General features: G+C 42.6%; 1 protein-coding gene across 3 annotated transcripts in view; it reads left to right on the top strand.

The window, feature by feature from the left end:
• The window catches only part of ctnnal1 (catenin (cadherin-associated protein), alpha-like 1), a 266,065-nt gene that overhangs the window by 156,679 nt on the left and 85,543 nt on the right, over positions 1–23,843 (top strand). For all 3 annotated transcript variants that reach the window (XM_078417849.1, XM_078417840.1, XM_078417830.1), the window contains exon 4: positions 19,019–19,138. In XM_078417849.1, the coding sequence (XP_078273975.1) occupies positions 19,019–19,138 (120 nt within the window). The remainder of the gene's footprint in view (positions 1–19,018; positions 19,139–23,843) is intronic.

Raw genomic sequence — 23,843 nt, 5'->3', positions numbered from 1 at the left:
AATTTCTCTCAGATGTAACTGAATGGAATGTAAAGGTAATTTAGATATATACCTGGTTGTTGACATTCTTTCGTGAATTTTTAATTTGTCTCTGTTACAGTAATTAGTTTACAAGTCTAAAAAATTAAACAGCACGCTCAAATGGTTGTATGGTACTGCTGATAGTGAGAGTTGAAGAATATGTGGGCAGTTGCCTTCCAATGTCATGAAATCCGCAGCTAAATGAAACGACACATTGTAATTTCAGCACCTAATCATTTTCTCTTCACTCTGATGTGAGAAGATGTAACTCTGTACGGTCTAAATTCCTACCCTGTGGCATTCTCAATTCTGTGGGAAAGAAACATGCTTTTCATGTATAAGATAGTGGTGCAACGCATCAATTACCAAACTAGTAACCGAGAAGCCTAGATGAAAAATCCAGAGACCTACAGTTGTACAGGGCCCTAGTGAGACCGCACCTGGAGTACTGTGTGCAGTTTTGGTCTCCAAATTTGAGGAAGGATACTCTTGCTATTGAGGGCGTGCAGCGTAGGTTTACTAGGTTAATTCCCAGAATGGCGGGATTGTTGTATGTTGAAAGACTGGAGCGACTAGGCTTGTATACACTGGAATTTAGAAGGATGAGAGGGGATCTTATCGAAACATATAAGATTATTAAGGGGTTGGACACGTTAGAGGCAGGAAACATGTTCCCAATGTTGGGGGAGTCCAGAACCAGGGGCCACAGTTTAAGAATAAGGGGTTGACCATTTAGAACGGAGATGAGGAAAAACCTTTTCAGTCACAGAGTTGTAAATCTGTGGAATTTTCTGCCTCAGAAGGCAGTGGAGGCCAATTCTCTGAATGCATAGAGCTCTCAAGGATAGCGGAGTCAAGGGGTATGGGGAGAAGGCAGGAACGGGGTACTGATTGAGAATGATCAGCCAGGATCACATTGAATGGCGGTGCTGGCTCGAAGGACCGAATGGCCTACTCCTGCACCTATTGTCTATTTTCTATTGTCTATTGAACTCAGACCAACCACCACAGTTGTGCAATTTAAATTCAGTTAATAATCTGGAATTACTTGAAAACAATTCACTAATAATGATGATCACAATAGCAACGGAAAAGTCACAAAAATGCGTCAGGTTCACTCATGCCATTCAGGAAAAGAAAAACGGATTCTTGCCTGTCTGTCCATGTACTGACTCCAGAGCCACCAATGTGGTTGACTCTCAGCTGCTTTCTGAAGTGCCCCATCAAGCTGCTTAGTTGCACCAGAAGGACCACCTGGCTTTGACCTAGATATCTGATATAGACACCACAAAGTTCCCCCAAGCCCAGCCCTCCCAATATAGGCATCAGACATTGTCATGCATCTCGGAATTAGTCGAGAGCTGTCCCAGAGACTAGTCATTCACCAACATGATAAATGTACCCATGAGCAGGATCGTCCCTGTCAAAGATGGTCCAGAGCAAACAAGTGCAAGTCCTCATTGTTGACACCAGCCTCATGAAGTCTCATGGCATGGGTCAAACATGGGCAAGGAAACCTCCTCCTTACCAACTACACTGTGTTGCAAATAACATATACTACCTCTAGAGAGTAGGCTTTAGTGAGGAAGATTATTAAATATTAATCTAATAATTTCTATTTATTAAATGTCTATTTCTATACTTATTTATTAATTTGGTTTTAAATGTTGGATTTTCTTAAGCCTGTAGATTTCATTTGCTTTGAATTTCATTTGAAGGATAAACAAGGATAAACATGGATAACTAGTCTTAATCATCCAGAACCAGTTAACCGAAGCTAGCTGACAAAGAACGATACGATACGATAGAACTTTATTTATCCCAGGAGGAAAATTGATCTGCCAACAGCCATAAAGCACGATACATGAAACATGAAATTAAAGTGACAAGTGGAAAGGATTGTGGATGTGCAAAGATTTGGGGGTGGAGTGGGGGTGGGGGAAGGGAGGGGAGTCAGTCTACACCGCGACAGAAGGGGGAGGGGTTGTATAGCTTGATAGCCACAGGGAAGAAGGATCTCTTGTGATGGTCTGTACTTCATCTTGGTGGAACCATCATCATCGGCGGTCACTCGAAGTGAGTATGACTGTCCTCTCCATAGAGGATGCCTGTGCGTGACTTTGTTTAACGTGGGGAGACTGGTGCACAGACAGCCACAACATGGTCCTTGACAGATCTGGGTCAGGATCCAGTGGCATGGAGTCCAAGACGACCGGGGACCCTTTTCTGCTGCAGCCTTCATCCGCCTTCCCAGCCGTTGTGACGCTCCACTTAAGCCAGTCATTATCCTCCGCCTGTTCCACCATTGAGGTCTTGGTTGGATTGCTCTTTGTCAGGGACCTCCCCCCTCGAACTTACCGCCATGGGTGACCCTACCAGGAGCCTAGGTCCAGATGGCATCGCTCTCAGGACCAAACAAGCTTCTCCACCACGACAAGGTGACAATCCACGGGGAATGGTGGAACCAGTCTGTTGATGAAGGTACTCCTCACTCCTCGGGTTGACTAATGTGGCTTGGAGGGAATGAGCTGTATTGCCCAAGATGCTCCACAGTTTGAGGAGCATCCTCCCCTCGAAGACTACCTCCTGTGAACTCAACTCCGCCTCCAGGACGGAGCCAGTCTTCTTGATCATTTGCTGAATCCTGTTGGCGTCCACGGCCTTCACGCTGCTGCCCCAGCGAAGAAGACGGCACTGGCTACCACCAATTGGTAGAAGATCTGCAGCATCTTGCTGCAGATGTTGAAGGAGCGGAGCCTTCTCAAAAAGTACAGCCAGCTCAGTCCCTTCTTGTACAGGGCCTCAGTGTTCCTGGACCAGTCGGGGCCTCAGCGTTCCTGGGCCAGTCCAGTTTACTGTCCAGGTACACTCCAAGGCATTTGTACTCCCTGGTAAACTGCACATCCACACCATTGATGGAGAAAGGGGTGTTCCTCTCCTCCTAACGTCCACTGCTAACCCCTTGGTCTCGCTGGTGTTGAGCTGCAAGTGATTCAGCCCACACCACTCAACAAAGTCATTGACTACACCTCTGTATTCAGCTTCCTCCCCCCCCCCCCCCCCCCCCCCCCCCTCACTGATGCAGCCCACAATTGCAGAGTCATCCACTTGGGATATCTTAGAACATGTCAGTGGGCTCTGCTGAGGCACAGTGTAGTAAATCCCACTATTGGTTGGTATTGATATTTATTTATTACTAGACCAAGTGGACCTATTGTCCCCAAACCTGCATTGGTGCACCTCCCCCCCCCCCCCCCCCCTCACCCCCCTCACCCCCTGGATGGATCACTGGATAGATTTAAGAGTGAGTTAGATAGAGCTCTAGGGGCTAGTGGAATCAAGGGATGTGGGGAGAAGGCAGACATGGGTTATTGATTGGGGACGATCAGCCATGATCACAATGAATGGCGGTGCTGGCTCGAAGGGCCGAATGGCCTCCTCCTGCACCTATTTTCTATGTTTCTATATTAAGAACAAATTGTTGTAGTCTGTGCGAACCAATGATATTCAAGATTCAAGATATCTTTATTTGTCCCGACATTGAAGCCCCCGCCCAGCAGAAAAAAATCCCACGGCCTATTTCAGGCCGCGCCGGACGGTGAAATGTCCGCAGCGGGCCGACCCAAGCCCCGCAATCCGGGGCGGGTGAACACGCTGCCGCTGCCGGAGCTCCCGATGTCAGCATCCACGTGGCCCGAGCCTAAGGCGAGTCGCAGCCTCCGAAGACGGCCGGCTCCGCTGATGGTGAGTCCGGTCCGCGGGCTCTGCGAACCAGAGCCCTGGAGGCCGCCAGCTCCAGGAGTTGGGCCGATGGTAGGCCGCAGCAGGAACGGAGACCCGACCCAGAAAACAAAGGTCGGGTCACCGTTCGGAAGGACAAATTTACAATTTAGTCACCCACAGTCAGACGAAATTTAGTCACCCACAGTCCAACAGTAAAAGCAATAAAATAAGCAAATTATACAACCCCAACCAACACACAAAAAAAAGAAACATCCATCACAGTGAGTCGCCTCCAGTCCCCTCCTCACTGTGATGGAGGGCCAGAATGTCTTTTCCCTTCCCCTGCCGTCTTCTCCCGCGGCAGGCCGCGCCGGACGGTGGAAGGTCCGCATTGGGCCGACCCAAGCCTCGCGATCCGGGGCGGGCGAACACGCTGCCGCTGCACGGCGGGGCGGTTGTGGCTCCCGACATTGAAGCCCCCGCCCAGCAGAGAAAAATCCCGCGGCCTATTTCAGGCCGCGCCGGACGGTGAAATGTCCGCAGCGGGCCGACCCAAGCCCCGCAATCCGGGGCGGGTGAACACGCTGCCGCTGCCGGAGCTCCCGATGTCGGCATCCACGCGGCCCGAGCCTAAGGCGAGTCGCAGCCTCCGAAGACGGCCGGCTCTGCTGATGGTGAGTCCGGTCCGCGGGCTATGCGAACCAGAGCCATGGAGGCCGCCAGCTCCAGGAGTTGGGCCGATGGTAGGCCGCAGCAGGAACGGAGACCCGACCCAGAAAACAAAGGTCGGGTCTCCGTTCGGAAAGGACAAATTTACAATTTTACAGTTCCCCCCTCCCCCCCACACACACACACATAGTACTCAAACACAAAAACATGACATCACATCGACAATTAAGACAAAAAAAAACCAACAAAACACAAAGACAAACGGACCGCAGGTAAGCCGCAGCTGCTAGGGCAGCACCGCCATTTTGGGTACCATTTTGGGTGCATTGAGAAGAGGAGGTTGTGCTAAGTGTGAAAGGCTAGGTCAAAATTTAATAATCAGAGCCATACAGTTAATAATTTTTGGATTACTACCTGAATGCATGCAAACTTACACTTGGGTTAGTGGAACTGGGGAGAGGGTTATTTTCTGTTGGGTGGGACCAGTGTTTTAGGCAATGGAATAACTTGGGGCTCTGGAAAATATTTAAAATCAACTAGTTCGGTGGAGGGTTCTCATGAGGGGAAACCTGAGAAGATTGATCGTGTAGAGGGATGACCTGGTTAATGATAGAAAAGGACAGATCATATAAATATTTGAGAATACTTTCAATTAAGAGCCAGATAAGGGGAAAATGTTACAAAAACACCAACAATTTGAAGATTTGTTATCAGAATGCGCCTAGCAAAGTATGTGAGTTAAGGGCACAAATAGAAATAAATAGCAACAGGTAAATTGAAAGTTTAGAGATGTGATTCAACAGGATTGGGAAATAAACATTGCAGAAAATTTATCTTAAAAGAGATTAACAGAATAGAAAGATGGAGGGTTTCCTGACCATTAAAGAATGATATAGAAGCAGGAGAGGTGAAGGATCAAATTCACAACTCTGAAATGATGAAGCAGAATCAGATTGGGTGGAGTTGGGAAGCAGTAAAAACTAGGGCAGAACACGTTGGAACAGTCTGAAATGTGGAAGTGCGTGTAACCAATGTAGTGCAATAATCATGGCGCCCAAAATCGCTGGATGAAATTTCCAATCTGCTGGACAAGGTAGCTGTGTCGGTTTACCCACTGTTTATTGATCAGGGATTTAATATGGCCTGTTCATTGTTTTATACAAGGCTGGATAGATATTACAGAATTAACACAGCTTGTTGCCGCATTTCACGCAAGGAGTCGTATTTGTTCATAACTCTTCAGTCCTTTCCTGCACTTTTTCGAATAAACCTTAGACAGACATTGACTGTTTCTGCATGTGTGATTATGCCTGAAAATCAATTGCCTAGCCACGGTTGTAAAAGAAAAGCTGATTTACTCTCCTCTGATCTATTTCATCCTGCATCTATGGCTTCCATCTGCCCTAACTCATGTTTTCATAATTTCAAACATTTCTTACTGCAGCTTGTAATGTGTATTGATTTCAGCTCTTCTATCTTTTCAAATCATTCCTCTTTGTCTTTTCTTGTACTAGGTAATATAATGATGAATGTGCATCTTTAGAAACTCGATACCCATCTGTACCATGGGCTCCTGTAGTATTCTGACTTTGTTTTAAACATAGGCTATCATTATCTCTTGGTTTTAAAATTATAGCGCAATAGGTCAAAAAGTTTAACTTATTTTATAATTGTCTTATCAACCAGAGGTGCGGTCTTTCAAGTCCTGTCCATTTGTACATCCAAATCCTTTTACTCTTCTGCAGCAATGACTCTCTTATCATTTTGTGTATAATTTCTACTGTTGTCTTTTTTTAACAAAATGCATCACTTCACACTTATCAACCTTGCAATCCATCTGCTGCTTGTGTTTGTCTTGTTCCTCATTGGTTTTTGTTTTCTCACCACGAGTAACAATTCTCTCATAATCACAGCTGGCAATTGCCTATGTATGTTAAACACAACGTTTCATGTCAGAACAGTGGAATGAACATTTCCATTGAGATCATCTTGCTCACAACTTCACAGATTAGAAACTCACGGACATGTTCTTTGCCATTGTGCAGTCTAAAATGATGGTTCCATTACGTGTTGCATCAGGATCTACTTGTTGTTAAGAAATATTTTCAGGATTTTTCAGAGAACAGCTGGATTGCCGAACTAATTGAAATCTAAACTAATTATTTTCCGGCTTAGTTGCTTGAGCAATGTGAAGTGCTCATTATTGCAGCTATTCTGATTCACTGCTTTTCTGTCATCATGGAAACTAATTAGCTGCATACATAACACCCCCCCCCCCACATTCCCAGTTTTAAAATGGTGCTTATTGTCCTCTAGGTTGTGTGTGATTAATTGAATTAATATAGTATCTTAAATATGGAGATAGGGGCATTAACTAAATGGGAGAAGAGAATACTCCTGATTCTTTATCCAGTTAATGTTCCCTTTAGTTTAAAAATAAACCTGAACTTCAAGCATGGGTATTACTAGTTTAAACTCTCAACGAGGCACACACTTGTCACCTGAGATCCCGTTCTTGTTCTTGATCCAGAAAATTACTCAACCAAAGCTCCTCTGGTTCTTGCACACCTCATTCATCATAAATATTGAGCTAATTTGGAATTTTCTTCCCCTTCTACTGCCCATTATTTTGCTCATTAAGGTCTTTGTGTCCAGTTAATAGGCAGAAGCTTGCTTAAAATCATTGGCATTCAGCCAGTGCAACTGGAGTAAGTCCTAGATTTCCAGTGCTTGCACTGTGCAACGTGAAAGATTGGGACTTGCCGATTGTTTTGCAAGGCCAAATTTTTCAAGTCACTCTGCCACTGGAGTTCAGCCGCAAACCCTGTCTTGCTGAGATTCCAATCTGGGAAACTGCCTCGGGTGTCGTGTCAGACGATTGGAGCATAGCAAATGTTGTGTCACTATTTAAGAAGGGCTGCAAAGAAAAAACTGGAACATAGACCAGTAAAGCCTAACTTCTGTGTTGGGAAAGTTATTAGAGAAGATTCTGAGGGATATGATATACATGCATTTGGAAAGGTAGGGATTGACTTGGGATAGTCAGCCTGGTTTAATGCATGGGAGATTGTGCACATACCAATCCACGCCTTCAACCGCCTTACCCATCAGGGCTTTGCATTGAAATAAATGTAATTTAATCCAGCCAGCTTTGCTTGCTCCCTGCCAAGCCCCTGCCTATCCTGACTTCTGCAACGACTTCCTGCCTCCCACCAGCCTGACAACTGCAATGGAACCCAATCCCTGTCAACCTAGTTCAAATTCTCCTGAGCAGAGGTGCAGTACTGCCGGAGCTCATCGGGGGCGTCGCTCTAGCATGTCTGTAAAAAAAAAAAAGTCAAAATAAACAGCGGGGAATTTTAACTAGCAGGGAATTTAACACGCCCCGGTATATGTTTCTATAAGATCCCCTCTCATCCTTCTAAATTCCAGTGAATATAAGCCCAGTCGATCCATTCTTTCATTATATGTCAGTCCCACCATCCCGGGAATTAACCTGGGGAACCTATGTTTCACTCCCTCAATAGCAAGAATGTCCTTCCTCAAATTAGGAGACCAAAACTGCACACAATACTCCAGGTGTAGTCCCACCAGGGCCCTGTACAACTGCAGTAGGACTTCCTTGCTAACAATATACTCAAATCCTCTCGCTATAATGGCCAACATGCCATTTGCTTTCTTCACTGCCTGCTGTACCTGCATGCTTACATTCAGTGACTGATATACAAGGATACCCAGGTCTCGTTGCACCTCCCCTTTTCCTAATCTGACACCATTCAGATAATAATCTGCCTTCTGTTTCTTGCCACCAAAGTGGATAACCTCACATTTATCCACATTATGCTGCATCCCACTAGTCACTGCTTGCCATTCTGAAAATAACCTGTTAATTCCTACTCTTTGCTTCCTGTCTGCCAACCAGTTCTCTATCCATGTCAATACCCTACCCCTCATACCATGTGCTCTAATTTTGAACACTAATCTCGTGTGTGGGACCTTGTCAAAGGCTTTTTAAAAGTCCAGATACACCACATCCACTAGCTCTCCCTTACCCATTCTACTTGTTACACCCTCAATAAATTCCAGAAGATTTCCCTTCATAAATCAATGCTGACTTTGACTGATCCTGTCACTGCTTTCCAAATGTGCTGCTATTACATCTTTAATAATTGACTCAGGCATCTTCCCCACTACTGATGTCAGGCTAATTGGTCTATAATTCCCTGTTTTCTCTCTCCCTCCTTTCTTAAAAAGTGGGGTTACATTAGCTACCCTCCAGTCCACAGGAACTGATCCAGAGTCTATAGAACATTGGAAAATGATCACCAATGCATCCACGATTTCTAGGGCCACCTAGTGAGTACTCTGGGATGCAGACCATCAGGCCCTGGGGATTCATCTGTCTTCAGTCCCAACAGTTTACCTAACACCATTTCCTGACTAATGTGGATGCCCTTCAGTTCCTCCCTCACACTAGATCCTCGGTCCCCTAGTATTTCTGGGAGATTGTTTGTGTCTTCCTTAGTGAAGACAGAACCAAAGTACTAGTTTAACTAGTCTGCAATTTCCCTGTTTTTCATTATAAATTCATCTGTCTCTGACTGTAAGGGACCTACATTTGCCTTCGCTAATCTTTTCCTCTTCACATATCTATAGAAGCTTATACAGTCAGTTTTTATATTACCCGCAAGCTTTCTTTCATGCTCTATTTTCCCCCTCTTAATTAACCCCTTTGTCCTCCTCTGTTGAATTCTAATTTTCTCCCAGTCCTCCAGTTTGCTGCTTCCTCTGACCAATTTATATGCCTGTTCCTTGGATTTAACACTTTCCCTAATTTCCCTCGTTAGCCACGGTTGAGCTGCCTTCCCTATTTTATTTTTACGCCCGACAGGGATGAACAATTGTTGTAATTCATCCATGTGATCTTTGAATCTTTGCCATTGCATATCCACCGTCAACCCTTTAAGTATCATTTGCCAGTCTATCCTAGCCAATTCCCATCTCATGCTGTCAAAGTTACCTTTCTTTAAGTTCAGGAGCCTTGTCCCTGAATTAACTGTGTCACTCTCCATCTTAATGCAGAATTCTTCCATATTATGGTCACTGTTACCCAAGGGGCTTTGCACAACAAGATTGCTAGCTAATCCTTCCTCATTACACAATACCCAGTCTCGGGTGGCCTGCCCTCTAGTTGGTTCCTTTACATATTGGCTTAGAAAACCATCCTGTACACACTCCAGGAAATCCTCCTCCTCAGTGTTGTTACCAATTTGGTTAGCCCAATCTATATGTAGATTAGAGTCACCCATGATAACTGAGTGACAGTACTCTTTAAAATTTAATTTCTGTTGTGCTCATATTTAATTATTTGCATTTTATGTTAACTCCAATGTTAAAAAAATGAATTTGGGTTATTTACTGTTTGAACAGTGTGAACTGCTCATTATCACAGCTACCCTGATTCACTGCTTTCCTGTCATCATCATGGAAACTAATTGGCTGTGCATATATTTGTGAGACATTTAAAATCTCTCAAAATGAGCTGCAGGGTTTATATTTGTATAGCCCATCCCCATATGTGCGTGATATCAAGGCTGTTGAGTGCCTTGAGGGGGGGGGGGGGGGGGTGGCAATGGTCCCATTTCTGTTTGTCATCTACATCAATGATTTGGATGAGAACATACAGGGCAAGATTAGCAAGTTTGCTGATGATTCAAAAGTGGGTGGTTTTGCAGATAGTGAAGATGGTTGTGAAAGATTGCAGCAGGATCTTGATCGATTGGCCAGGTGGGCTGAGGAATGGTTGATGGAATTTAATACAGAGAAAAGTGAGGTGTTGAATTTTGGGGCATCTAACAAGGGCAGGACTTACACAGTGAATGGTAGGTCTGGGGAGTGTTGTAGAGCAGAGGGATCTAGGAGAGCAGGTGCATGGTTCCTTGAAGGTCTTGTCGCAGGTCAAAAAGGCTTTTGACACATTGGCCTTCATCAGTCAGCGTATTAAGAATAAAACTTGGGAGGTCATGTTGCGGTTGTATAAGACGTTAGTGAGACCGCATTTTGAATACTGTGTTCAGTTATATGTTATATGTTATATGTTATACCATGTTATATGAAAGATATTGTCAAGCTTGAAAGGGTTCAGAGAAGATTTACGAGGATGTGGCCAGAACTAGAGGGTGTGAGCTATCGGGAGAAGTTGAGTAGGCTGGGTCTCTATTCCTTGGGACGCAGGAGGATGAGGGGTGATCATATAGAGGTGTATAAAATCATGGGGGGAATAGATCGGGTAGATGCACAGATTTTCTTGCCCAGAGTAGGGGAATCGACATAGGTTCAAGGTGAAGGGGAAAAGATTTAATAGGAATCTGAGGGGTAACTTTTTCACACAAAGGGTGGTGGTTGTATGGACCAAGCTGCCGAAGGAGGTAGTTGAGGCTGGGCCTATCCCAATGTTTAAGGAACAGTTAAACAGGTACATGGATAGGACAGGTTTGGAGGGGTATGGACCAAGCACTGGCAGGTGGGACTCTTGTTGCTGGGACATGTTGGCCGGTGTTGGCAAATTGGGCCGAAGAGCCTGTTTCCACACTGTATCACTCTATGACTCCAAAAGATAGACACAAAATGCTGGAGTAACTCTGCAGGACAGGTAGAATCTCTGGATAGAAGGAATGGGTGATGTTTCGGGTCGAGACCCCTCTTCAGACCCTTCTTCAGATGCTGCCTGTCCTGCTGAGTTACTCCAGCATTTTGTGTCTATCTTCGGTGTAAACCAGCATCTGCAGTTCCTTCCTACACATTCTGATAAAAGATCTTTGACCTGAAACAATAACTCTGTTTCTCTTTCCACATTTGTTACTTGTGCTGCTGAGATTTTCCAGTAATTTCAGTTTATATTTCAGATTACCAGCATCTGCAGTTTGTAAATCTTTTTATTCCCTTGCATTGAGGCCCTAGTTAAAAACTCAGTGCATTATGTTGGGCAGGTGACACCAATTTCAGTAAAAGGGGGCTCAATTGCTACCAGGCAGATGAAGGAAATAATTCAATGATGTGCTCAAAGCTGTCTTGAAGAAATGCAACATCTCCAGGGAATCTGTGGCCCATAACGACTTGAAGAGAAAGAGCATTTGGGATGGTATTGAGAACCTTGAGGCTATACATTGGGAGCTAACATGGGCCCATGTTAGTGTCAGAAGAAGCAATCTACCTAACAAACTATGCACCCGCTCTCCCAGTCAGCCACCACTCATCCCATATGTGTGATCATCTGTGGTTCCCACACTGGCCTCAATTCCACTGAGTAAAATTAGTGTAAGCCACCCTGATCCCAAGTGAATATTTAAGAAGAAGTAGAGTTCACCTGTATCGCACATACATAGAGCAGTACAGCACAAGAACAGGCCCTTTGGCCCACAATGTCTATGCCAAGCACGATGTCAAGTTAAACTAATCTCATTCCCCTTCATGCAATCACATATCCTTCCATTGCCTTCATATCCACATGCCTGTCTAAAAGCCTTTTAAATGCCTCCATCGCATCTGATTTCACCATCACCCCTGGCAGCGCATTCCAGGCACCCACCACTCTCTGTAAAACAAAAAGAAAAATTAATCTTTGACATTTCACCCTGGGAAAAAGATTCTGACTGTATCTGGATTTTGTCCCAGGGCCTCTGTGCTTCGGTTTAGCGTGTTCATGAAGGCAACTGAGCGTGATCCTGAAGTGCAGGTTCTGAGGAAAATGAGCACTAGTTGTTCAGTTGAGAGCAGATACTTTAAAATTGGATATATGTTTCCGTTTCAGAGGTCATCATGATGACCAAAATGTTTCCTCAAAAAAATCTCTTTGCAGTTATTTTTGCGTTTGAGCATCCAGAACTGTACAGTTTTTCAAATGCTCTATAGTTCTTCACAGTTCTCCAAGTATTCTCGTTGAAACATACAGAATAGTGATAGGTTTGGATAGAGTGAATGTGGAGAGGATGTTTCCACTAGTGGGAGAGTCTAGGACTAGAGGTCATAGCCTCAGAATTAAAGGACGTTCTTTTAGGAAGGAAATGAAAATTTTCTTCAGTCAGAGGGTGGTGAATTCTTTGCCACAGAAGGCTGTGGAGGCCAAGTAAATAGATATTTTTAAGGCAGAGATGGATAGATTCTTGATTATTAGAGGTGTCAGGGGTTATGGGGAAAAGGCAGGAGAATGTGCTTAGGAGGGAGAGATAGATCAGCCATGAATGAATGGAGGAATAGACTTTATGGGCCGAATGACCTAATTCTACTCCTATTCCTTATGACCTTATTGTACCAATGACTTTTATAATTGCAACATAACGTTCCTGTAGTAAACATAGATAACCCTCTTCACTGTCCATTGCACCATCAATTTTGGTGTCATCTGCAAACATACTCAGCATGTTAACATCATTGTTAATGTAGACTTTAAGCAGTGGGCCCAGCACTAATCTTTGTAGTACCTCACTGGTTACAGCCCTCCAATCTGAATAATACCCCTCCACTACCACACTTTGATTTCTTCAACGGGGCCCATTTTGTATCCAATTGTTTAGCTCACCTTGTATCCCATGTGATCTAAGCTTCCGGACAAGTCTACCGTACGGCACATTGTGAAAATGTTTGTTAAACATCTACAGTCCTGCCCATATCAATCCTCTCCGTCACCTATGCAAGAAATAACTTATTCACTCTGTCCTTAATACTCTCTTATCCAGGCAGCATCCGAGTGAACCTCTTCTGCTCCCTCTGCAAAACCTCCACATCGCTCCTGGAGTGCAGCAGCCAGAAATACACACAATACTTTAATACACAATTACCCAAAGTTTAATACAGCTGCAACATGGTCGTGACTCTTGTCTTCAATGACTTCCCTAATTTTATATTCAACCGCCCAGATTCAGATATTACACTATGGTTTATTTTCTTCACAATCTGAATGTCTTAAGTAAACCTTTGTTGATCTTTACCATATTAACATAAGCTTTTACAATCTGATTTTATGTTTCTTATTAACCTTCTCTCTCGTTATACTTTCCCACTCGTTATCAATGTCTTGGTCCTTTGCTGAATTTTAAAATCTAAAACCTTTTCCTTTGAACTTTTTCCCTTTGCATCTTGAACTTTTCAGGTTTGCCCAGTTGGCCACTTTTTTATTGGATTTTTCAGCCTTAAAGGGATATATATCTATTAATAAACTATTAATTCTTTAAATGTTAGTCATTGCCTAAAGTCCTCTTATGTACAAGATTGTAAATGTATCCCTTTTCACAGTACAAGATCTAAAATAGCCTTTGTTCTAGTTAGTTTTCCAGATGTATGTGGAGCAACCGTCTCATGTACATTAGACGCAATTAAAATGATTACTTGCGGACCAACGATCAAAATGTGCTTGGCACTCTGATGCTATGTGATTCTTGCTTTTTCCAAAGGGTGTATGGGAATGTGTTGGCATTTTAATCTTAAGTCACAGCATGGAAATGGGCTATTTGATCCACCAAGTCTATACAGACCATCAAGCACCAGTTACACATCTTACAACCTTTTATATTCTCCAATCCATTCCTGGCCCATACTCCAATCCATTCCTTGCCTCCATACTCCCTTCAGAACCCCCCCCCCCCCCCCACTAGATTTTATAACTCAGGTTTACGTTTGGAAAAATTTACAGTAGCCAATTAACCTACCAACCCATATTTTTGGTGCATGGGAGGAAACCCATGCAATAACAGAGAGATCATGCGAACTCCACACAGAAGAACCTGTTGCCAGGATTGAACCTAGAATGCTGGAGCTGAGAAACAGCAGCTCTGCTAGCTCTGCTAGCTCTGCCACAGTGTTCCCCATGTTATGGACAGATGAAGTCATTGTAAAAAAAAATCCACTTTTCAGCATCCAGTAAAAGTGCTAAATAGAACCATGAATAAATTACAGAAGTAATTTCCGATGGAGTTCAGCATAAACTGGGGTCTTGTCCCTGGGGCTGCAATTACTAAGAAGTGCATAATGTCCCGTTTTCCTATCCTATATAAAGCTCTATCTGCACTTTCTTGCCATTTATTATGTCTGCCTCCATAGAAACATAGAAAATAGGTGCAGGAGGAGGCCATTCGGCCCTTCGAGCCAGCACTGCCATTCATTGTGATCATGGCTGATCATCCACAATCAGTAATCCTGTGCCCAATTTCTCCCCATATCCCTTGATTCCACTAGCCCCCAGAGCTCTATCGAACTCTCTCTTAAATTCATCCAGTGATTTGGCCTCCACTGCCCTCTGTGGCAGCAAATTCCACAAATTCACAACTCTCTGAGTGAAAAAGTTCCTTCTCACCTCAGTTTTAAATGGCCTCCCCTTTATTCCAAGACTGTGGCCCCTGGTTCTGGACTCCCCCAACATTGGGAACATTTTTCCTGCATCTAGCTTGTCCAGTCCCTTTATAATTTTATATGTCTCTATAAGATCCCCTCTCATCCTTCTAAGCTCCAGTGAATACAAGCCCACTCTTTTCAATCTTTCCTCATATGACAGTCCCGCCATCCCAGGGATCAATCTCGCGAACCTACGCTGCACTGCCTCAATTACGAGGATGTCCTTCCTCAAATTAGGAGACCAAAACTGTACACAATACTCCAGATGTGATCTCACCCTATACAACTGCAGAAGAACCTCTTTACTCCTATACTGAAATCCTCTCGTTATGAAGGCAAATCCTCTCGTTATGAAGGCATCTGTGCAGAATCTTTGCATTATCATCACAGATCAGTTTCTTACCTAGATTTGTAGGATCAGAAATAATATCTCACATTTTTTTCCATCTGTTATTATTATAGATAGTAAACGTCCAAGAGCCCAGTCCAGAGTTTGTGTACAACAGGGCTGCCAACTTGAGAAATATCTGTTTAGTTATCCATTACTGATCTCATCACTTCCGGCTCTCTGCCCTCTAAAGCCTCCAACCTTATTGTTCCCCAGGCCCACACAGCCCGATTTTATCTTCTCCCCAAAATCCACAAACAGAATTGTCCTGGCAGACCCATTGTTTTTGCCTGTTCATGTCCCACTGAATTAATTTCCACCTACCTCGATTCCATCCTATCCCCCCTGGTCCAATCCCTCCCCACCTATGTCCAAGCCACCTCACATACTCTCCATCTCCTCAATAACTTCCATTTACCAGGCCCCCACTCCCTCATCTTTACTCTGGATGTCCAATCACTCTACACCTCCATCCTCCACCAGGATGGTCTTAAAGCCCTCCGTTTCTTCCTTGACCGCAGAACCAGCCAATTTCCATCTACCAATACTCTCCTCCGCCTAGCAGAGCTGGTCATTACCCTTAACAACTTCTTCCACTCCTCCCACTTCCTCCAAATCCAAGGCGTAGCTATGGGCACTCGCATGGGCCCTAGCTATGCCTGCCTCTTTGTAGGGTACGTTGAACAATCCTTGGTCGAGGCGTACACTGGCCCTATCCCCGAACTCTACCTTTGCTACATTGACGACGGCATTGGTGCTACTGCCTGTACCCATGCAGAATTCACTGACTTCATCAATTTCAACACTAATTTCTATCCTCTTAAATATACTTGGACCATCTCCGACATCTCCCTACCGTTTCTGGGTCTCACCATCTCCATCACAGGAGACAGATTAGTGACCGACATCTACTACAAACCTACTGACTCCCATAGTTATCTTGACTACACTTCTTCCCACCCTGTTTCCAGTAAAAAACTCTATCCCCTACTCCCAATTCTTCCGTCTACTCCGCATCTGCGCCCAGGATGAGGTGTTCCATACAAGGACATCGATGATGTCCTCATTCTTTAGGGAATGGGGGTTCCTCTTCTGTTATAGATGAGGCTCTCACTAGGGTCTCCTCAATATCCCGAAGCTCCGCTCTTGCTCCCCCTCCCCCTATTCGTAACAAGGACAGAGTCCCCCTTGTCCTCACCTTCCACCCCATCAGCCGTCGAATACAACATATTATCCTTCAACATTTCCGCCACCTTCAACGGGATCCCACTACTGGCCACATCTTCCCATCTCCACCCCTTTCTCCTTTCCGCAGGGACCGTTCCCACCGAAACTCCCTGGTCCACTCGTCCCTTCCCACGCAAACCACCCCTCCTCAGGTACTTTCCCCTGCAACTGCAGGAGATGCAACTCCTGTCTCTTTACCTCCCCCCTTGACTCCATCCAAAGACCCAAACAGTCTTCGCAGGTGAAGCAGAGGTTCACCTGCACCTCCTCCAACCTCATCTACTGTATCTGCTCTTCCAGGTGTCAATTTCTCTACATTGGCGAGACCAAGCTCGGCGAACGTTTCGCTGAACACCTCTGCTCAGTCCGTCTCAACCAACCTGATTTTCCGGTGGCTCAACACTTTGACTCCACCTCCCATTCCCTTTCTGTCCTAGCCTCCTCCATTGCCAGAGTAAGACCCAGCGCAAATTGGAGGAACAGCACCTCATAATTCGCTTGGGTAGTTTACACCCCAGCGGTATCAACATTGACTAACTTCAGATAGTCTCTGCTTTCCCTCTCTATCCCCTCCCCCTTCACAGTTCTCCCACCAGTCTTCCTGCCTCCTACAACATCCTATCTTTGTCCCGCCCCATCCCATGACATCAGTCTGAAGAAGGGTCTCGACCCGAAACGTCACCCATTCCTTCTCTCCAGAGATGCTGCCTGACCCGCTGAGTTACTCCAGCATTTCGTGTCTACCTTCTGTTTAGTTGTCCTGTTTTCTTTCCTTATAATGTTCTGTCCAAGCTAATGTTTTACCTTCAAATTACATTCACTGGTTTCTGCATATCTAATAATTTCCCAAAAAGCACTGAAAGGTTTGAGCACTTTTTTTCCATTTAATAAAATTATTGGGCACGGTAATATGTTTTTATGACTTACAGACATCTTGTTATCATACTTTTAGTGATGGATCCTTCAGGTTTTTTTCTTCAACTGTAATCAGGCTATGTTCTGTCTCCCTCTTTGGTTAGTTGTCATATTTGCTGCCATGCAAACCATTTGGATGGTTCCAGAATCTAAGGAACTTTGGAATTCATTCATTTAATTCACTCCTTTTGCTGTTACCTTTCAGAATTTTAATCTGTTTATTTTACTGCCCCTTATGGTTTATCCTGTCTTTGGTTCCAGGAGAACTCTTATTTTGATTCAGGCACATTTTTATATAATTGTAGATGTACTTAAAGTTTTTATTTGTTGCTGGATTAACTCTATTTCTGTCCTCTTCCTCTTTATCAGTTTTTATGTTAGTCATTCCTGCTTTCTAAAATGCCCACAGAAAACTGCGCTTCCCATAAAATTGGATCAGTATGCGGTTTGCAACAAATTACGTTTTTCTATCCAGAGACTTTGATACACTCTGCCCTGGGAGTAGAAAAAATGATTTGATGTCAGACTCAGTTTTTTTTTATACTGCCAGGACAGAGTGTATTAATTTGGGATAATGCGTCACATTGCAGCAAAACCTCCATGGATAATTGTTAAATATTTTGGCAAATATGTGATTTTCCTTTTTTTCTTTGCCATTTTCAGTTAAAGGTTTCAAGAAACAGCATTTTATATTTTAACCAGAGGTGTAGAAATCATTGTGTAAAGTTGTGATTTATTAAAATTTTGCACTAATTTTCTCTCAAACTAATCATGAATAAACAGAACTTGATAATCCAGCTCTGTAAATATGAGATATGCTGTCTTAAACAGAACCTGAGCCCAACAAAGCCGGAGAGCTAAAATTATCCTTATTTAAAAATGACACAATAATTGTGACATATTGTTTAATGACTGCTTATTGACTATATGTATTCAGTTCCTTCAAGCTGTCACTTAGTAATTCCTTGTTGTCCACATTACTATCTGCTCATTCTTCATTAAAATGTGCTCAGAATTTAATATGAATTTAAAATGAATTGCAAAAGTAGTTGTTTAGAAATTGGCTCCTTGCTGAGACTGGGAGTAATCAAAATTTTCAGTTGCTTTGCACTTAATCAAGCTAAAACTGGTAAGTTTTAGAAGGATGTGTTTATTTTCCACCTCATATTTTGAAATCAGTTCCTCAGATGGCAACAGATGTAGGATGAGCTGTAGTAATATGAAACTTGAATCAAACATTGAAATTCTCAAGTGTTTGGTTTGCTTTTAGCAGATGATGGGCCAGTCTTGGCCTTTTCCCTGGCTCAGAGAAAGAATGTAAATGAAAGGAGAACAAATCAATGAAGAGGCAAGAAATGAACCAATTTTGTGGGTGCTGAATTGGAGGCTGTGCTGTGTGAGATGATTGTGAGGAAGGTTCCTCACCAGAACAATTCTGGAATAAGCTTATCTTTTGTTAGGCAAAGCATTGAATGGATTAGTAAACACTAATGTCCTCGAGTTCTGATTTCATTTTGTGTGGGTAACTGTTCCTATGGGGGTCACATCTCTAAATGATGATTTCAGGGCTATGTGCTGAGGTGCTAGTATAGTATTCAGGGTAAGATTGTCTTATTCTAATTTTAACTTGCTTAGCATGTCATGGTGTCTTTATATAGTAATTTTTATTTATTTTTTGTCTTCTTACAGGTTCTTGCAACTTTGGAACATTTGGAAAAAGTTAGCAGCTTTCAGGAGTTTGTACAGATCTTCAGTCAGTTTGGAAACGAGATGGTAGAATTTGCCCATTTGACGGGAGACAGACAAAATGTAGGTTATAAATGCATTGCAATAAGAAAGGCAGCTGATTTGTTGATATTTTATTGAACCTTTTTCAATTCTCAGATGATTTAAAGTGTTTTAATGCAATGAAAGCACTATAAAAGTACAAATGATAATTTGTGTTGAATTTCTTTTCCCATTGTTTTTCATCAGCTGTTGCAGTTCAGCCAAATTCTTTGCATCCTGGCCAATTTTTGCCCTGAATACATATAGTCTTCATTTTTAACATGGCTTGGTCCAAAACCTTTAAAATGGATGGGAATTTTTCTGAGAGAGTTTCTCCATTCACAACAGTTCTGAACTGTACCCATGCCACCTAACTGGTAACCATCAAATTATCTGCTGGAAACCTCTCCAGTATATTCTTCTTATGAGTGAGTTGTAATTTAAATGTATTGCCCATGTATTTCTTCCTCTTTTGTTAAGTGTGTTCATATGTTATGCTAACTGCAGTTTTGGATTTTAAATAGTTTAAGATTTTTCATATTTTAAAAAAAAACACATTTCTGTTACTTGAGTCCAGAGAAAAATTATTGAAAGATGTTAGTTATTCTCTTGCTTTTATAGCTTAGAAGCTATGAACATGAACTATTTTTTGAAAACCTGCATGTGTGGCACGATGTTGAAACCATATAAAGGCTTCTTTATGAGTGTTAATAACTGAGCCACACCAAAGCTGTTGGAATACATTTAATTTATTTTGATGAGAGATCCTCTTCTGGAAAAATTGAAGCCTAATTTAATCACTATGTCTCCAGTCACCACTATCTATGCTCATTCAACTTGAACAGTTGATTTCAGTTATACGAATGGATCTATGAAACAGACTCTTGCAACAGTGACTGCCATATTTGTTAGAGCACGGCCAATGGAACTTTCAAGGTAAAGGTAAATCAGCCATAGGATCTGTTTAATGTACTGATACATAGTCTACATTTTCGTGATATTCTCCATAGTGATTTCTGCAAATGTGCACTAGCAGAATCCAATTTAAACTAGATAATATTGCAATCATACCATTGCATTTCATATAAATTCAGCCAAATTGTTTTAACAGATTAGGAAATTTTCAATCCTCATTGTGTCCAGCAATAGTTGTATTTTTGTCATTAAAAAAAAATTACTGTAGGCTAGTTCTGTCCAGAGAACTGCCAATGCTCCAGATCAAAGTTTTTATTTACTCATTTGGGAGATGTTTGCATCACTGACTATGCTAGAATTTGTGCTCTTTTGCAAAATTATCCCTGCAGGGATAAGCCATCTCTTTTAACCACTGTAGTCCTTCGGGTAAAGTACTTCCAGATTACTGTTGGGTTATGAGTGACTCAATGAAGGATTGGCAGCAGAGTCTGCTCCAGGTTTGCTGCCCTCGTTCTTTTTTCTGGTAGAAGTCAAGTTTGGGAGGTGCTGTTAAGGAAACTATGGTGAATTTCTGCAGTGCATTTTATAAGTGGCATACACTATGGTCATGGAAATTATGAGATTTTAGTGTGATGGATGCTGTCCAAATTGCAATGGCAGCTTTTCCCTGGATGATCTACGGTTTCTTGAAAGTTGTTGGAATTGCATTCTTCCAGGCACATAAAGTTCACTGCATTATGCTCCAAACATACCTTGTGGATGGTGGAAAGGCACTTATGAGTCATGAAATGCAGAAAGCCCTATCTCCAACTTAATCTTGCAGTTGTGACATTCATAGTGGCTCGTCTGGTGAGTGATGACCCACCAATATTTTGATGGTGAGGCACATAATGACAGTAATGTTGGAGATACAAGGAACTGCAGATGCTGGTTTACAAAAAATGAAGCAACATGCTGGAGTAACTCAACGGGTCACAGGCAGCATCTCTGGAGAACATAACAGCAATGTTATTGAATGTCAAGATATGGTGCTTGGAGTCTTGTTGGAGATGTTTGTTGATTACTGCTTATGTGACACCGTTGCTACTTGCAACTTCTCACCCTATGTCTGCATCACAGATTTGCAGCATACATGCAAAGACTGTCTTTATTTTATGAGCTGTTCTGCATGAAATTGAACTTTATCCAATTATCAGTTAACATCCCGTTTGTGTTGTCGAAACAGGCTGTGATGCAACCAGTCAGTGTGCTTTCCACTGCATACCTCTAGGAGGGTGGGGGAGGAAATCCATCATCTACAGCAGGCTAAGAGTGGGTCAGCGGTCCTGGCCCAAGGCGTCACTGACAAGCATTCCTCCAGGAAGGGTCCTGAGTCAAACCATCTTTAGCTCCCTCATCGACATATTTAAGGGAGGGGATGGGGGAGTGCTGATGGGGAAGCCATCATTTCTTGCCTATCACGGTGTGTAAACGTATGAGAGGCATGGATAGGGTAGGCGTGTAGAGCCTTTTTACTAGGGTGGATCTACCCTGGTAAGGTGGAGGTGTCAGGGACTGGAGGATGTGGCTTTAGGTTGAGAGGGTCAAGGTTTGAGGGAGATGTGTGGGGCAGGTTTTTTTTTAGGGTGCCTGGAATGCATTGCTGGGAGTGCTGGTGGAGGCGGATATGCTGGTGGCAGTTGAGGGGCCCTTGGGATAGGCACATGGTTATGCAGGGAATAGAGGAATGTGGATCACATGCAGGCAAAGTTGATTAGTTTTACTTGGCATCATGTTTGACACAGCCATTCTCAGCCGAAGGGCCTGTTCCTGTGCTGTACAGTTCTTCTGATCTAATTGTGGAGGGAAGGTTTTTAATGGTGCAGCTAAAGAAGATTGGGTTTCAAACAATGCCCTGAGGAATTACCACAGTAATGCCCTGAGGCTGGGTTTCATTGACCTTCAACAGTCATGAGCATAATTAATCAGCAAAGTGTTTCTGCTAATTGAACTCATTTACATACAAAGGAAGGTTTATAGAATTTAATTTTTTTTTTTTTTTAAATCTGGCTAAATCAGAGAAATTAGGAAATAGTTCAATATAATGTCATTTAAATTCAGGTCGACACACATTTATTCAAACAATTATTAAGGGAACTCCAGTGTTGCACAAGTTTATATAATGGAAAATTGCCCTTAGGGAATTCACAAATCACAACTAAAAAAATATGATTTACAGAATAAAAATTTGTCCTCACAGAATTTGTGTTAACTTTTATTTTATTTTCAACTTGCATTTTTTGGCGCATGGATTGAAGGTGTCATTTTTGTATTTTTGAAAATCGTGATATGGACGATTTTCTGGAAACATGACCCTGCCCCCCCATTCCAATCTGTAATTGTAACCCCCCCCCCCCCCCTCCCCCCGTTTCAGCTCTGATAATGAATACTCATCAGGCAACCACTTTCAATTGCTTGAAAGATTTTAAAAAAACATAATTGGGATAAAGCATTGTCCAACTGGGCAGAATCATGGAAGAATATCATGGAAGGATCGTAAAGAAATCGTGCAGAATATTTGTCCTCCAGAGATGCTCCAGCAGTTTGCATTCTAGGCAAGATTTCAGCATCTGCAGTTCTTTGTGTCTGCAGAATAATGAAAGGTTGTTTAAGGTTATGCAAAATACTTGATTGGAAACTTGCACATAATTTCAATCGTCTCCCAAATGAAGTTCTGAGCATGCTCTGCTCTGTGGTTATCAATTGTATCCATAGCAGAACCTCTATGTGAATATGTTTAATGTGGTGAATAACAACGATATCAACAGCAGTTGGCCAACCACTTCATCCTACTTTCAGAGCCACAAATAATCAGTAGATGCTGACATTTCCAAAGTGCTTTGCTAATGAGTCAGACGCATTCAGTGTATTTTGGGACTCTTCACTAAAATTCACTTGGTGCTAACTGCTTACCAATGATGTGGTGGATTGTTTTGAGTTTACAACACAAACGCCAGTCAGTTATGCCTGATTGTTCTCCACACAAATTTCCTCCCACTCTGCTTCAGAATAGGTTATTTTTCCTTTCTCCCACACGCAGTTATAGTCCAATCCCTTATTTGCACCTGCATTAACCTGGTCCATTTAATGTTGTCATTTTGTAAATCATGTTAAGAAAAACAATCGGATATAACTTTGTGGATAAATTGCTTTAAACGTTTGAATATTGGCAATTTGAAATAAAGTTGAAATGAAGTTTATCAGAAAGATTCTAGAAAGTCATTGACACATTTTACTTTCCACACGGAGTGTTTCCAGAATTTTCTCTTTAAATTTACAATTACATTTGATCCTTCCTATTGTACAAGTTTCCAAGCCATTCATGAAACATAAAAAGTTCTGCATTGCAGAAGATCTGTGCCTAAGAGATTTTTTGTTATCTAATAAGCTCAATGCAAGTTTGATGAAAATTAAGTGTGATTAAAGGTGGTGAAAATTAAACATTGGTTTCTAGGCAATTAAGTAAACTTTTAGATTACTTTGCTTTGAAGTGTGCTGATATATATCGGTTTGTGTCTAGTTCAATTCTACAATTGAACCCCTATTTAGCTCAGTTGATTTGGAGAATATGTTCAAATTATTTCAGAACAACAGCTTGGATTCTGTTCGGATAAGTTGAATGTGGGAAAAGTTTGATCCAAACACAATACGTATCACAGGAAAATAGGGCTGTGAGCATCGTAGAGGGCAGTAGTCCCACTGGAACCAGTTTTTGTGCATTTTGTCTCAAGAACAACAAATATGAGAATATAAAATTCAGAAAATATAAAGGGTGTATTCCTTACAGCTAGGC

Source organism: Rhinoraja longicauda, chromosome 2 (genome assembly GCF_053455715.1).
Source record: "Rhinoraja longicauda isolate Sanriku21f chromosome 2, sRhiLon1.1, whole genome shotgun sequence".
Classification (NCBI taxonomy): domain Eukaryota; kingdom Metazoa; phylum Chordata; class Chondrichthyes; order Rajiformes; family Arhynchobatidae; genus Rhinoraja; species Rhinoraja longicauda.
Note: the sequence above shows the minus strand (reverse complement) of the source record. Positions and strands in the feature narration are given on the sequence as shown.